The sequence below is a fragment of the Chrysemys picta genome, chromosome 3 (assembly GCF_011386835.1).
Source record: "Chrysemys picta bellii isolate R12L10 chromosome 3, ASM1138683v2, whole genome shotgun sequence".
NCBI classification, from domain to species: Eukaryota; Metazoa; Chordata; order Testudines; family Emydidae; genus Chrysemys; species Chrysemys picta.
The window spans coordinates 159,510,927-159,528,198 of NC_088793.1; the positions used below are offsets into that span (position 1 = coordinate 159,510,927).

General features: G+C 38.3%; 1 protein-coding gene across 23 annotated transcripts in view; it reads right to left on the reverse strand.

Annotated features, from left to right (window-relative positions):
- Positions 1-221: 221 nt before the first annotated feature.
- DISP1 (dispatched RND transporter family member 1) overlaps positions 222-17,272 on the reverse strand; it is a 198,634-nt gene continuing 181,583 nt past the window's right edge. For 16 of the 23 annotated variants that reach the window (XM_065589400.1, XM_065589398.1, XM_065589385.1 and 13 more), the window contains 5 exons: positions 14,255-14,378; positions 12,675-12,802; positions 12,113-12,210; positions 8,927-9,024; positions 222-3,849 (listed from right to left, as the gene is read on the reverse strand). In XM_065589400.1, coding sequence (XP_065445472.1) covers positions 241-3,849; positions 8,927-9,024; positions 12,113-12,210; positions 12,675-12,802; positions 14,255-14,335 — 4,014 coding nt within the window. In that variant the 5' untranslated portion in view covers positions 14,336-14,378 and the 3' untranslated portion in view covers positions 222-240. Of the gene's footprint in view, positions 3,850-8,926; positions 9,025-12,112; positions 12,211-12,674; positions 12,803-14,254; positions 14,379-15,679; positions 15,797-17,272 lie in introns of all 23 variants that reach the window. The other 7 variants (XM_065589402.1, XM_065589394.1, XM_065589399.1 and 4 more) reach the window with 2 other exon arrangements.

Sequence of the window (17,272 nt, forward strand, 5' to 3'; positions counted from 1 at the left end):
AAACTAAATTAAGTGTAAGCCCTTTTACTACTTACAGAGAGTCATTCTCAATAATATCAGGTTTCATTACACAGTAATGAGTTTTTAAACTAATTTTAACAAATGTTCATTGTTTGGTAAAATAGATTTTCCATTTCAAAATGGTGCTATAATATAAATTATAATTTGTTTTCTCCATAGTGTTGTTTTTTAATTACATTAATTTTAAAAGAGACATAGGATTGCCAAATGTAAGATTTATTATAGCGTTTTTATTAACAAACTTTCATTGGAAAGTTCTGGATGCGTTAACAGAGCAGGCACATTGGCTTCAATGTTTGGCATTTGACCGTCAACAGAATTGCACTTCACTGTTATAGTTCTGTTACAATATTGTGTATTTTCAGGGCAAGACTCATACCCAGCCTCTCTCACTGTATTGTTCAGTATGTGTTTCTGATCATTTTGGTCAGCCACCAAAAGTTGTTCAGTTTGCGATGGATTCGGATCTATCTTGATTTCAGTTATCTTCTTCTGCTTTGATACTGAAGTTCTCTTGTCTTCATTCCCACTTACTTCTGTACCCCTTAAATCACACTTGTCTCGGATTTTACAGAATCCCTTTTGGTTACTTGATACATTATTCTCAGCTTCAGAACAAGGTGTTATAAGAGAACCAGCACTTCTGCAGATAAACGGTGAGGAGCTTGTTACCTTTGGAAGAGTTCTTATGCTCTCCTCTGTATTCTGAAGACTAGGTGTATCTCTCTTGTTTATTCTTTCATGTGTTTGAAACTGCTGTACTGAATGCAGAAAAAAATTTCTAGGCAGAGAGTTCTGCATCCTGGGTCTTTTCAGTCTCCCCTGAAGACAACTGCAATGGAGCACATGTTGGACTGGGGGAACATAGCTTTCAATAGCTTGCTGTAAAACATTTACAGGAGGCACAGAGTTTTGGATCTGCACAACATTACCAGATGACGGAGCACATTGATAGCACAAAGTGTCACTTAACTGCCTATATGCATCTGGACAGCTGCACTGCCTGTTCTGAGAGGAGAGTGGGCACACGGTATGCTGGTCGACACATGGCTGTACCACGGTTGAGCCAGCTTCATTTCTGATGCTTTTATTCAATTCACTGTTATATGCTGAATGCACAGACATGCATGCATTTGGGGGTCTGCCATTGAAAAGTTCTGAGCAGATGTGGGTTTCTTCATAACTTACTTTCTCTGATGAATTACAATTACTGGTATGTGATGCCAGAGGCTCTAACTCATAATGCTCCTGCTCCATTTCTGGTTTTTGCCCTCCGGAATCCAACTGAAATGTGTGGACAGGATGTGCTTTGTTTTGTCCCCGGTCTCCTTGGCTTCCTGACAAAGCTTGGGAGAAGACATTGCATTGCAATTTTTTTGGCAGAGGAATCTGGCCACAAGTGCCTTGAGGTCCAAGGCAACGGCACATGCATTGGAAAAAGAAGGTTGCAAAAGCCCAACTAATGCACATTATAAGCATCATGAAAGTGCCAAGTTGGGTGTATGCTAAGACCGTGGAAGGCATCATCATTGCTCCAGCCACAAATGTGGTCAATGCAGCCATTGCAATTGCAGAGCCCATGCGGCTTAGAGAGAAGATGACTTTTCCTTCTCGGTCTGGATCAGGAGCTAAGCGGTAAGCAACTCCGTAGTGAACAGCGAAGTCCACAGATAAGCCAACAGCTACAGAAATAGTGACAGACTCTAACACATTTAGCTCCCATCCAAGAAGAACCAGAGAGCCAACAGTGACAAATATAGTTCCAGCTATAGAAACTATTGCATAAAGGCTTATAATTATATTCCAAGTTGTAAGCAGCATTACGCTAAATGCAACAGCAACTGAAAGACCCATGGCAATCAGAGTACCATCAGAAAGACTGTCCTGCAGGTCATAGAACTCTAAATTACTCACAAACCATCCATTGCCAAGACCCTCAGGAGCAGAACTAAGCTCATTTGAAATCCATGAATCCACCTCTCTGTAAAACTGATGCATTTTCTCATAAGCCAGTGTGAAGAGATAGGTGCTTTGGAACTCCAATACCACAGCCCTGATGGTATCGTTTATGTCAAAGCGAGGCCCTGGGGTTTTGCTGTACAAATGGTACCCAGTGCTTCTTTCTAACTCCATGATGGCCCTCTTGATACACAACTCAAAAACTTCTTGTTTGTATGGAAATCTCCAATGGCTGCAGCAGGGATAAAGAGCTGGCTCATCACAGTCCTGATTTTCCATCCACTGCTTAAATGTCTCAATAAAGCAGCTTGCGAAGTCTTGTTCTTCAGTTTGGTAATAAAAAGTTTGATTTCTTAACTTCTGGCAAAAATGTAAAATCCAGACCTGTGAAGCTGGGCTTGCAATATTAAAACTGCTGTCTAGTTTCAGCTTTCCTTTACTTTTAGGATTTAGAGGATCTCCATTATCTTCAGGAGAGACGCCCCAGATTACTGTAATTGGCATGTGGAGCTCCTCTCCATGGTGGACACGTTCAAACATAAAAAGCTTTTTGTACTCTGCATCATAGCGTTCAAAAGGGTGAGAAGACCTAAACACCTGAAACTCAGAGAGCTCCAGTGATGGTAATTTCATTTTTGGATTAACACAGACAATATATGCTCCACCTACAGTTAAAGCAAGGAACCAGAACAGCCAAATATATCGAAACTTGATAACGATGCATGGCAAGACTTTTTCAAAAAATATCCTGGATGCTTCTGAGACTGCAAAAATAATCTTGTGGCACACTTGGCACAATACTGTGCAGCAGCCTTTGTTGCTATATACCCTCTGCTGAGGTTTTTTGAAGCAAGTGAATATATTGAGAAGATACCGTTCATGTAACACAACTACTGCTGGTAACCATGTTACCATTAAAACATAATTCACCAATATGGCAGTGCCAGCGTAAACACCAAAACATCGGATTGCTGTAATATTGCTGACATAATTAGCATAGAAGGCAGCCGCGGTGGTAAAACTGGTTACAAACATGGAAAGAGCAGCATGTTGCAAGGTGATGCTGACCGTCTCAGAAGTATCAGCATGAGATTTATCAAATTTTGTGTAGTTCCAAACATCACACAGGACAAAAGCATCATCTGCGCCAATTCCAACAAGAATAATTAATGCAGTGAGGTTCATAAAAGGGAAAAACTCAAAATTAAATACTACCCGATAAAGAAAGTAAGATACAATCAAGGAACTAATTATTGCAAACATGGTCATCAGCGTGATAAACATGGATTTCGTGTACACACACATGACTAAGAGAACAATGACAATGGCTATGGCAGGATACACAGTATCCATTAATAGGTAATCTTGAAACAAACTATGTTTTATTCCGAACTCAATCCCTGTGATGGTCGTTATACCATCAGAAGAGTTCCAGTTCTCAAAATTATCCAGGTAAATGTTCATCATGCTTTCTCCTTTTTCTGTTGGAGAGAAGAGCATGCTGTACTTTAAAGCTGGCAAGACATAGTCAGCAGTCTTTGGGCTTAGAAAATCTTTGTCCACTAGATAGTGCAGAATCTGGTAAACAGCATTGTACTTTGTACATTTACGAGGCACATTTGTGCATTTGAGCTGGTCCTTCCTTTTGGCTGCCACATCCCAGCAATCTGGCCCCAGGGTTCCGTTGTTGTAGTATTTGGCACATGTACGAAGCAGCTTTAGGGTGTGAGAAACATCTCGTTCTACAATTTTTTGACATGACGATCTGTTGTTTAGAATGGCAATATAGTTGCCCAGCGTCCAGCTGGGACAGCATGAAGCAGCAGTGGTCCTCTGGCAGAGATCACCAAATTGGGAATGAGATCTTATCTGTGAAGAGACAGACACAGAGTTATAACATTAGGGCAAGAGCCATTTAAATGGGGCGCTTTGCATTTAATTTTTAAATTTCAAATAATTCACAGACAGGTTCATCGAGGAGGGATGAAAGTGACACTCATGGAATTCTGTGCCAATACTTGTAATTCTTAAGCACACATACGCACAGGCCCTGATCCTTCTCTCACATACATCAAGGTAAATCAGGAGACCCTCCACAGAAGTTCACAGAGTCCTAACCGTGTAAAAACTAGTGTAAGTGATAGGACAATCAGGCCCATATGCTCAGAAATTTTAAGAATATTGTACATTAGCAACTACAGTCTAGTACATAAGAACACGGGACTGGAAGGAACCTTCTGGTTATTGAGTCCAGTCTCCTGTTATCACAGGCAACCCTGTCATATAATCCCATTCATAAATTCATCAAGCTCCATCTTAAAACCAATTAGGTTGCCCCCACTATTCCTATTGGAAGCCTGTTCCAGAACCTCACTCCTCTCATGATTAGAAGCCTTCTTCTACTTCTGCTTGAAGATGCAGCAACTGAGGTGCACTCTTTCCCTCTAATGCTCCCCAACGTTTATTTTTCTAAACTAATCAGTTGCCCAGAGGGTTGGTTGCCATTTGTTCCTCACCCCTCCTGAGACCACATAAAGATGATCCTAGAAGCTGTAGGACTTCTCCTGGCAGCTCTAGCACAAGCGGATGGGATAGCTCCAGGACAAGGAGCTATGTAACCTAAGCTCCCTTCTACAGCCCACTTTGTACATGAGACATTTTTGTCTTTTTGCATCTGGCTGACTTTCCTCTGAATGACTCTAAAGCCTTGTCTACATATGAAAATTATACCCATTTAACTACTTAGATTGAGAAACTGATTTAGTAAAATCAGTTAAATTAGCTCCATCAGTGTAGAAACTCTTATTTCAGCATAAAAAGTGCCTAATACTGATTTAACTTAAATGGGTAAGGAACTGACTTAAGCTAAATCAATATGAAGCATTCTTCAACCAAAGTAAGAGTGTCCAAAAAGAGGGTTGTACTGATTTAACTACACCAGTTTCTTACCTAATATAGTTACATCAGTAAAATTTTCTCAAGTAGACAAAGCCTAAAGGCTAAATAAGGGCTCGAAGAATTTAAGACCCCCAGATTCCATGCACACACTGCGAGTCCAAACTCCTGGCTTGGAAACAACAATGAATTGGAACCAATCTTGCAAACACTCTAGCATGGGCATAACTTCACTCGCTTGAATGGTCCCAGTGAGTGAAGTTACACATGTGCCTAAGTGTTTACAGGAGTGAGCTCTGAAACCTTTATCAATGCAGATTTCAGATCAGCTAAATAAGTGACATACTACTTCTTATTTATATGAAATTACACTGGGTTATTATCAGTGATCACTCGTAGCACAGACAAAACCCACAATTTGGGGATTGTCATGATGGTTATAAAAGTTGTAATATGGACTTAATTTTGTCAGACAATTCCTGAACAAGAATGACCTGACATTCCATAAAAACAGGATAATTCACATTTGATTGTTTCCAGATAAATACACTCTCACATGCAAACTCAGGAAAAAATGAACAACCTAATAAATAAAAGGAAGCACTGGAATAGCATATCTGTATTTTTCATGGCACATCTCCAGATTTATCCTATGAGGATATAATATGCAAGCTCTGGGTCAGCCAAGCAAACTGGGAGGAAAGGATTGCATTGTCCTCTCTACATAGTCAAGTTCAAGATAGGACAATGAGGCTTATATGTTATTCTTCAATACTCGCTGCAAGCTATAAACATTTGCTGGTAAAGTAACTGTTGCCAAAGATCAAGTAACACAAGCAGGCAGCTGAAACTTGGAAAGAAAAAACAAAATTTAGTCTGGAATAACTTTTTAAAGCATTATGTAAAAACATTATTTTCAAAACATTAGCATTGCAGGATTAGGCCCTACTTTGTTGACTGATCAAAAGATATTGCCAAGGTTAGCCGGTACTTGCCAGGTCAGCTGTGTCACTGGCAACATCTCCTTTTGTTACTGGGATATCTAAAGAAGTGAAGGTGTGCATTCTGAAAGTATACTACCTACAAGGGCATGTCAGCTTGGCAAATGGATCTGCCTGGTGATGTAGGCTTGTGCTCCTATATTTGGAATCTTTGAAGTTTATGAAAAATAGAAGCATACGGATAGTAAGGGAAGCTTCCTGTAATTGATGTGGGAAGGAAAGGACTTCTCTAATTCTAGGAATTTAAAAATTAGGGGCCTGATCCTGTAGCCAGTCTGCATGTGGAATTTCCATTGAAGATTATGGGAATGCCATGTGCTGAGCAGTTGCAGGACGGCGCCCTAAGAATTAGTAAACCAGATGGTTAAAGTTGTTATAATAAACCCAAGATAGTTTCTGTGTTTAAATGCTAAGCAGCTGGAAATAAGATTTTAGAAATTCCTTCTTCTATTGATGTGAAGGAGATTTATACAGATAGCTCATATTATTGCAAATAATAGTTTGGCACAGAAATCCTACATATCAAGAGTAAAATATATGAAACCTTAAGTGTGCACTTCAACTTAACTTGCAAAATTCCAGAAAATGTACTGCCTAGTTTTGCTACCATTGAATTTAATTGAAGTTTTGCCACGGATTTCAGTGAAAGCAGAACTGGGGCCCTTAATCAGGCATGAATTTAATAAGTGAACTGTAGCCAACAGAAGAGAGAGTCTAACAAAGACTAAAGGTCAAAAAACACACCAATTTCTTGAGACTAGTTAGAGTGGACACTGACTTGTGCTGTAAGAGGTCAAATTCCAGCAAAAGAACATAGTTGAAAGCAGGGCACATCTAAGCACCTTATGAGATCCAGGAGGTGCTTGAAAAGGAATTACATTTCTATATGGCTTAAGCAATAGTACGAGACATTTAGAAGCAATATTTTTTATGAAAACAAGTTTTCGTCCAGATTGTCTAAGCAACTGGCATCTAGTTTAACTAATTTTTAATTAAAAGTACTGTGCATATAGACAGGTAATACTTACAACAACCATTCTTATCAAGTTATAAATCCAACTGACTAACTAGCCACACCACCACCTTGCTACATGCAATTGTGCTCTCAAAATTGTGCTCAACTACAAATTGAGGTTACAAGAAAAAGATCACTTGTCCAAAATGTTTGATCTGCTACAAATATCCTATATAAAATATCTACAGACACTGCTAAAGCTTCCATGATCCTAGTACTTAAGTAGTAGTTTGTTTGTTTTTTAAGGGAGAGACGTTTTCATGGCTTACTATATGGTGCTTTTTCTTCAAAGTAGCTTCCTCTTATTCTCCCTTGCAAAGGGTTCACTACTTTTTGGCAATCAGGACTTTTAAATAAGTTGTATTTGAGACAATAAATTCTGAAAGTTCAAGGTATATTTAGGATAAAAGGGTAAATTGTTCAGTAAAAATACAAGCTCCACAAAATTATCCTTCAGATGTAGCAAGCTGTCTTCATTTAGTTTTCCAAAAATATGTTTCCTTTTTATTTATGACCCAAATATGCTGTGCTCTGGACTGATCAATGATGAGTGGCATTTATCTGAAACAGCTGTCTACATGGACATTCACAGACTAACACTTCTTAGATAGCATTTAGAATTAGTCCTTTATATTTAAGTGTCACATACAAATAAAATATAACTTCATATCTTAACTTCAAAGTCACTGCCATGACTCCAGAAATCCTACAAAAATTGGGAGTGACTATAGGAAACCACTGTCGTCTTATTTTGTTAAACTAAATTTCAGCAAGATTCATTTCTTGGCACCACTGGCTGTAACATATTTCACTGCTTATATTAGGGAACTCAGAATCCTAAGCAAGCAAATATCAGCTAAAAAAAGGGGGGAGGAAATTGGCTGTGTTAAGGTGACTGCCTGATGACACTGAAATCAATTCTTGATCAAATATCACAATCTAAAAAACCATGTCTGGTTAAATGCCTATGTTTTGTTTGTTAGGTTAATTGGTGATGGGAATTTTGTTTGGTGAGGGGGAAAGATAATGGGCCTCTACCCAGGAAATCAATTGATCATTACTAAGGCCATATATTTTTCATTTTATCTAAGTTGTTTTCTACACCAGGTCTCTGAGTTTAAAAAAAATTACAGTTGCATTGCAATTTAAAGCATTGTGTTTTCAGCAAGTGAGAAGCTTATACTTTTCAGATATATTATTCAAATACATTATGCCTTTTAGTTCAGAATGGACTTTGTAACTGTCAGTTAACGTCCATTATTAGTTGAAACCAGACATCAATCTCAACTATGTGCACAGTTAACTTCTAACACATGCAAGACCAACTATTAAATTCCCTAAGGCTAGCTGTTGCCTTTATCATTTTGACTCTTTACGGGATAAGAGCAAGGCCCTATCGACACCGACCATGGAAAAAATATCTACTAGTCCGGGTTGACAGGGACAAAGTGTCTTCTTTCATTCTCTCATGTTCTAAGGTAGAAGTAAATGTTTATTTCAGAACTATGCAATCTGGACTGGATTACTTTTGCTGTTTGTCTGGAAACTGTATTTATGTCCCTTTGATGTCTCTGATGCCAAACTATTCTCTTTTGAGTTCTTAGGGCTAAGTGACCCACTGACAGCAAGAGATGTATACAGAACAGAACAAAGATGCTGACAGACTGTCTTAAGGGAAATAAAAGTAAGGGGCAAAAATGAAATCCTTGCCTTCTTTGGGAAACAAAAAGGTTGGTGTATTATTATGAAAGGAAATACACTGAAAAAGAATAAAATGTACTCTTCAGTACAGAAAGTGTTGGAGTACGGAAATAGGCTTTATCTTGAGTGAAGATCACTTGAGGTGCAAAACCAGAAATTCTGATCTGTAATCTGGCAAAACTGTTTTTCAACTAGTGCCTGCCCGTGGATTGCTTACTCTGCAGCAAGAAAACAACTTGAAATGCTTTCATCTAGTGGTTACATATAACGGACAAGGAGTTTCAAATATACATTTTCATCTGGATTAAGCAGAATAAAGATTTTCTTTACTTACCCTCAAATTATCTACATTGCACATTGATTTAATTGCATGCAAATTCCACAAGTTCTCTCCTTCTGTGGAAGTAAACACCACTCGTGAGTATCGATCACCTGGAAATATAGTAAGAGGGTTTATGAATTTCTCAGGTATGTCTGATATCAGAGACTAAAACAGACTCCCATCATTCAAAAAGTAGATAATTATTTTAACTGTACATCTTCAGAACATCTGTCTGAAGGTGGGAAACTACCTTTTTCCAAGAGAGGAGATGGTCTCTCTATCTGAAAGACTTGAGTCCTATAAGAGCTTCAATCTCCTTCAACATCTTAAAGCTGAAAGAATTCTCTAAACTTCAGTCTCCTATCTTTTTCAGTTTTATACAGTTCAGAAAACCTAATAAATTTCTAGCCACGCTTATTGTCTGTCCTCTGAAATCTGACAAGAAAGAAGGAAAGGTCTCAGCAGCAAACTATTATAGGCCTATCTCAATTCACAGCATATTGGTAGTGGATACATGATCTAATCAGAGGCTGCCTTAGTGAAACAATACACTTGGGGATATCATTAATAATTACAAGGACATTTATAAAATGATTTCTTTGCTTTAGGGGCTGGTGACTGCAGTTGAAGTTTCTGGAAAGTCCTTGGGGCCTTTTTAAAAACAATAAATAAATCTGTATTCTGGAAGTTATATAGGTCTAATGCATACAAATTCCACCGTAAAAGCAGCTTAATTTATCAGTTAAAAATATTAAGTTACTTTTATTTGAAACACCTTTCAGTAACAGGGAGTAATGTCTTAGTTGCTACCAGAACTTTATACTTAGCTAACCAGGAATGCATATTACACACACACAAGCCTTAAGTACCTTGGAGTACAATATGGTACTTTGGGCTTCATATTGCCTGATTTTGTGTAATTTAGGGACAGACATAGAATAGGTCATAATTCACATATCTTGGAAGCACTGTAAGTACAACAGGTAGAACAGATGAAGATACTAAAGCCAGAACAGCGAAAGCCAGACATGCCTTTGTAACTCTAAAGCAGATATCAAGAAACAAAATTCTTGTCTTCCAAACTAAAATTTGAATATTTAACATCTTTGTAAAGTCAGTCTGACTATATGGCGCTAAAACTTGTAGATTTAGTAAGGTCTTAATAACTAACCTCCAAGTTTTTCATAAACAAAAACCTCAGTATCAGATGGAAAAAAAAAAAAAAAAAAAAAAAAAGAAACACCACATCACAAATGAACTCTAGAGGAGAATGCAACAGAAACCTACAGGACCAGAAATTATAGAACGAAAATGGAGATGACTAGAACATACACGGAGGAAAAACTCAAACAACACAACAAAGCTGGTATTTGACTGGAACTCCCACGGCAGGAGGCAATGAGGTAGGCCAAGGATAACATGGCAATGCACAACAGAAGCAGAACTGAAAGCTATCTAAATGACATGGGAAGAAGTTAAGAGCAAGAGATCATCAAAGATGGGAGGCAGTGGTGAAGGCCCTATGTTCCGCATAGTTTTGTAGTAGAACTTTAAAACATGCACTAATATGAAAAATTATTTCAATAGTCATCAGATTAAAAATCTTATTTTAACAAAAGAAAATAGCCAGATCTTCCCCTGCTGCTAATGAGTAGAGGAGGCAAAAAAAAACCACAGCATGAGGTGCACCATACAGAATTGTCACGGAAGATGGGACAGGCTTTTCTAAGGCCTGGTCTACATGGGGTGTGTGGGGGTGGGGAATCAATCTAAGTTATGCAACTTCAGCTACATGAATAATGTAGCTGAAGTTGATGTACTTAGATCGACTTACTGTGGTGTCTTCACCATGGTGAGTCAACTGCTGCCGCTCCCCCGTCGACTCTGCCTGTGTCTCTCACCGAGCTGGAGTACAGGAGTCGACAGGAGAGCGCTCGGGGGGTCGATTTATCGCGTCTACACTACACACGATAAATTGACCCCCGCTGGATCGATCGCTGCCCGCCGATCCGGCGGGTAGTGAAGACATACCCTAAGTGCTTTAGGAGTAGCGAGTCACAGCCTCCCAAATCCTGGTGATCCTGAAGGCACACAGGGAGAGAAGTCAAGGAACAAAGAAGGCAAAGGGGTCCAAGATGAGAGAGCTACCTTGTTGCCATTGCCTGACTCCCCTGGGATGGTGTAAATGCTATCATGGATGGGACTATAGGAGTTAATGCTGCTTCAAGCAGTATTAACTCACAAGCGGATTTCAAGATAGATCCTCCCACATTTGCCCTTGCTCAGGAGAGATCTCAATTATCTCCACTCATGGAAAGAGAAAGGATGATCTGGGCCAAATTTTCTTACCTTTGTTAAAAGACAGACCTTATATTATTAAAAAAGAGAATTTTATAAAATCTACTTTGGTATTTACTTTGCCTCTCTCTCAGCTTAGACAATAGAAACAAATTAGTCACTTTCTAGTCAATTTCACATTCATGTTCCCATGCAGTGTTATTAACATTTATACTGCAGTAGGCCCCAGAGGCTCCAGATCAAGACTGGGGCCCATGGGTAAGTACTGTGTACATACATACCAAGACATGGATCCTGTCCAAAACGTGCTTATTATCACAAAGATGAAATATGTGGTTGGTTAAATATGAAGAGTAATGTTTATTTGCTTTAAATAGCCCTCCCCCTGGATATTTTAAATTTCATGGAAATGTTTCCATTGGTCTTAGGTTTTATAAAGGCTTGATTTTATAAAACCTAAATTTTGGGCCAGATTTGACCTCACAGATGTCCTTTAAAAATAGAGTTGCAAGAAGAATATATAAGGAAAAGTGAATTTCTGGTTTTAGATTTAAGCTGAAGTAGAGATAATGTATTACTAATGTCTTAATGTATATTAAGTGCTACTTCTGTACTAGTGTATTTTAAGGTTCTAACATTTAGGATTGTCAACAACTAAAACCAAAACCTTTTCAAGAAATGCTCAATAAGAAAAGATGAGGTGTAGTGCTCAGTGGGAACTGCTGACTGAGTTTAAAATGTGATTTAGTCTAAATTTCTCAGAGCCTTATGCAAAGAGGAAGAAGGTGCATATCATAAATATAGGGAGCAAGACCTCTTTTTTCTAATAGTGAGACATTTCCTGTGAATATTCAATATTCCCACAGTATTCAGATTTACTATTAACACCATTCCACTCACTTGGAATATCACAGAAAAAGCTGTCTTTGTGGAAATTCCAATCTGCTTGCCTTTTCTCTCTCTCATAGTGATCATCTGACCATCTGTCATCCTGATGACTAAAATGGAGGAAACATTTTTATCTTATTTGAACACAGAATATAAGATTCTTAAAAGGAGTTTCCTAACAACTTACACATTTTACTAACTTTGGCCAGAGAAAATAGATATAAGTGCTCATATGACTTCAACATTCAATAACTCAAATATTCATGACACTTTTATCCTACTAGGGACCTTAAAGCATATTATCTTTATCTTAACACTGAACAATTCTTGTAGTTCAAAGTGAAAAACACAAGACATTTTAAATTGTTACACTATGTCGTAGGGTAAGTTTTATCAAACCCTCTCTTCAGTCTAGTTCCATACATGAGGCCTAAGGAATATCTGGGGGGAGGACAGGGGTTTGTCTGATCCAATGTCCCTTCAAGTCCATGGGAGTTTACTCATGACTTCAAGGGCGTTGGAGCAGGCTCTATTTCAGCAAGCGGAGACAATAACATGATTTAAAAATTCTTACCTTTTAGCCTGTTCATCTGCATATTTAAAAGGATAATTTGCCAATGTTGCTTTGTACCCTGTGTTTTTCACCATATTATTCCACGTGACCAATCTCTGGCCTATTGCAGTCCCTCTTGGCTCGAAACCCTAAGGCAGAACATTACAGAATTTTATTAGTACATTTCATTCTGTTGCTTTAAAAGAAGAATGGAAAACATGATCATCAAAGTGACGGACAACTATAATTACAAAGTTCAGTTACTCCAGACATCTAGTTTAGAGGTGGATTGCTTTATAACAGGATGTTTTGACACAATAATGACCAATTGCATACGTTTTACAGGTTATAAATTGGTTATAAATTCTGATTTATGTTACACACCTTCAGTCAGAAATAGTGATTGTCTATACTGCCTAGCCAATCAGTAAACTGGCTCTTGATATTTTCAGTGGATAAACGGTTTGAGCTAACTTATCTCAATTACAGAATATTTTGTAGCTTGAGTAATTATCTCTGTTGGTTATCTCTGCATGTCTCTGGTCTCTTCTACAGTCCCAGAAGAATAACTCAAAGCCTTAGAACCATTTAAAAGGAAAAAAAAAATCGTGACTAATGCAATTTAAAGGACTGCTAACTGTTTCTAGAAATACTAGTTTACTGAATTCCATTTTTTCTGTACAGTGGAATGGTATTCTAGTATCAATTTAACAGTAACTTTGTAGTACTTTAGGGTAGTCAAGTAAAACTCTTTCCATGACCGTTCTAAATCCATGGTTGAGCTGGTTCAGAACAAATATGAACTGACCACAGTCTTCATCAGAATCAGATAAAGATTCCTTTCAGACCTTCACTACGGATAGGACTCCATTACTCAAAAGTTCTTAGGTTTCCTCTTCCTTTAATAGATCCTGGCACCCCACTCCGAAACCTAATTTAGAATGTATGATCTCCAGGACAGAGAACCTGTCTTCTGTGACTATGTTCTAATGCATGGAGTAAATTCACAACAATATTAAATGCACAGAAATTCGTTTGTGGAACATGTATAAGCTTTGGATAGTTGTCTGCTGGGTACTGGAATTCAAATCTAGTGCAAAACAGACTGATGTGCAACCACCTCTTTGTATCCCTCTTAACTCTTTTGGTTTCTTGATCTACTAGGACATTTGCATTAGAAGAAATATCAGGAACTCTACGATCTACTATTCTCTTCCATAGGATTTATTAGATAAGTCTCACTACATCTGTTAGCCTTGCTAATACAAGAACTTCTCTCTTAAAATATACTCAGAACAACCCAAATAGATTTATGTTGACAGAAAACTGTCATTTTTACCAACAAAATCTGAAAAATTCAGCAGCTCCTCAGCCCTTGTGAAAATATAGCTGGGTCTGGACTGCAAAGTTCATACCCAAATGTCCTAAAAGCTCAGATGTGCTCAGATTTGGGGTTTTGGTTTGGGCACATCTGTATTGGAAAGCAATGTAACAAGTTCTCTAAACTCTACTTACATTTTTACCTGTTTACCATTATTGTTGGGGGAAATAGTACAGCAGAGAAAATTATCTGACAGTACAGGAAACAGATGCTAACTTACCAGCAAAGGATCAGAGAAGTCTGGAAGATCTGGAACTAATATGCCAACCAACGCACACACCACTATTAACACAGTACACATGCCTAGAACCACCACTGGCCAGTCAGCTATCAGGGCTGCATAACTATAAGGAAAGAAAAAAAAAATATTTTAGCAAGGAAAGAGGAATTTGAAAACAAAAGAAGACAAGAACAGAATTATTTCACACCTCTCTCCTTACTGAATAAGACCCATCTAAAGCATGGGTCTATTTTTTTATTACACCTAAATGGAGGCTTCAGACCTTTGCCGGGTATCTATGTGAGATCCAGTTTAATCTCATTTTCATTTTTTTTTTAAATTGAAGTGAGAAACAGACCAAAAAAAGATGATGTTCATCTCCAGCAATTCCCTCTCCTCTTGAAACTTCATTTGGGTTCTTGTTAAAAAAAAAAGTCTCTCTCACCAGTCCATTGGTATTTCTTTAAGATTGTTATAAAAATATAGATTTCAGTTTAGCATTTTTGAGTGTGCTGCTGCTGCCTCTAAGATGATTATTTCCGACTTATTCAAAAATAGATTTCTTTGGTTCACAGGTCAGGTAATGATAATTGCTACTTTTACTCAATCTATTCTGGCAACTATGGATAAAGCACAATTAACATCATTTTAAGTCAAATTGCATCATAAGACCAAGTATGCATTATTGATTTTTATACTACTTCCTCAACTTTATAGTTCTGGTTTGGTCAGAATGGTTTTCTCTGATCCGTACTACACAAGAAAATAAGTGATTTGCATAAGCCAGAAGAACCATTTGCTTTGTAACTTAAATCTACAATTTAAAAAAAGTTATTCCGAGCCTATTATGATAGTCCACAGAATTTGCTGCAAGTTCAAGGATGAAAATAAACTGCAATACCCACACACATACTCAGATTTCAGTATATATCATATCTTGCTAATAAATTCTTAGAGCAAAGAAGCTTTCACATACATAATTAAATATTTATCTCAATAAGAGGTTCTTGTTACATTGACAAAAAGTGTGCAATAAAAAAAAAGCAAAAAAATGAAACCCAGAAGTACGAAGTTCACTATAATTAGTCTTACATCAGTCATTGAAATCAAGGTCCTGGAGTTCCAAGGACAGCTTTACAGAAAGGTTATGCTGTCTAATCTTCAGAACAGAGGGGACAAAGTCCGGTGAGGTTTGTGATGCATTTTGAAAAAACATTTGAGTATGAATCATAGCATATTGATAGTAGTTGTACACATGTAAATATTAAATCAGGACAATTTATATTCTACTTCCTCCTCAATCTCCATGCAGACTAAAATAAAGGTTAGTTTATATTACAGCTCTCTCTACACCTACTTTCACTACCCCGAGGGACTGTTGTTGTTTTGAAAAACCAGATCAGCACAACATCTGTATGTTCTTACCTGGACCCAGTTACCCTCTGTCCAGAGATTTACTGTCCTATTGCTAAAACAACATCGAATTCCCCTTTTTATCCCAAGGCAACAGGACAGTCACTCTGGCAGCAGTTTACCATTTCTCTATAATAAAACCAACAATGCTGTTACTGACTGCCCTGGGAGTCCTCTGCAGTGTGCCTCAACCTGAAAAATCTTCACTTCAGCAATGAGAAAGGGGTATGTTCTGCAGGGTTCCGCACAGACTTGGGAAGATTCAAGTGCTAGTGTGGCTTTGCTTCAGTTTCTCCATAGATAAATGTGGAATAATTTTTACCAATCTCACACAGGGATTCTCAAGCTTAATTAGTGAAAGTTTCTAAATCTGTTTGAAGTGCAATTTATTATTAAATAAAAGTTTAAGGGAGAGGGAGTAGATGACTTAATAACATTTTTCTATTTACAGGATTCAATATTTCTATATACACCAGATTCTACATTGACTAGTTAAATGTTTGTCGAGAGCTCTGAAGACTTGAAAGTTATTTTTCACCAGTATGTTGCTACTGCAAGAATGATTCCTTTACCCTGTTGTGTGTGTGATTCCATCCTCTGCTGAGCAGCTTGCGCTCATCTCAGTTGAGCAGAACTCTTCACTCAAGAACACTAAAGAAAGTTGTGGCCTACATGACCTGTTTAAAGACTTTAATAAACCTTATATAGGAAACATTACCAGGTCTTTACTCTTGTAAATTGTCCTATTTTTTCGTGTCACTGTAGTGGGAAGATCTGATGACCAGCAAGCCTAGTGGATAGCTCTTGGCCTTATGGTTTCTGCTGGCCTAGTCATCCCAGAGGGGGCCTCAGTTGTGGTCTCAATCACCCCCTTGTACTCTGATTGGTCCCCCAGAGTCCAGTCAATACAGAGGAGCAGGAGAAAGGGTGCTAAGTAGGGGACCCGGACCCACCTACTTCACCAGGTCCCGAACCAGGGCCCTAGAGGTTATCCAAGTATCCAGCCCAGTTACTGAACTACCCCAAATTATGTGTTCTCTGAGGTCACTTCCTAACATCTGGAGTTCCTTAGTTTGGGGCATAATCATAGGCTAGGCAGACTTTCCTCAGTCTCTTAGTGTCCTGTTCCGTTAGTTAATCTCTCGTAGAGCTTTCAACTCCCAAAGAAAGGGATGAATCCAAGTCCCTGCTGCTAGAGTAGCCTTCACAGAGCTGTTGCTACTCTTGACACAGCTCTCAGCATCAGCCTGGCTTCCTGGTGTCACATGCACTCGTTTCTCCCTTCTCCTAGCAGTAATGTCCTTTAAAAACTGCTCCTGGACTGAGAACATGCTATGCAAGTTCAACTTGTTAAGGGGCGGGGCCTCCCTAGTCCAGCATTGCTCCAGTGTCGGTCCCATCACAGTCATACACTGGATATTTGTATCAGCAACGATCACTGCAGCCAGAATAGCAAAAGCATCCATTTGAACTATGTGACAACAACATTTGTTTCTACATAATTTGCAATCCTTGTTGGTTTTCAACACTCTGATGCACTTTGTTAATTAGCCTATGTGCTTTTTGGTACCTTGAGCATATAAACAATTTCACAGCTCACTGAAA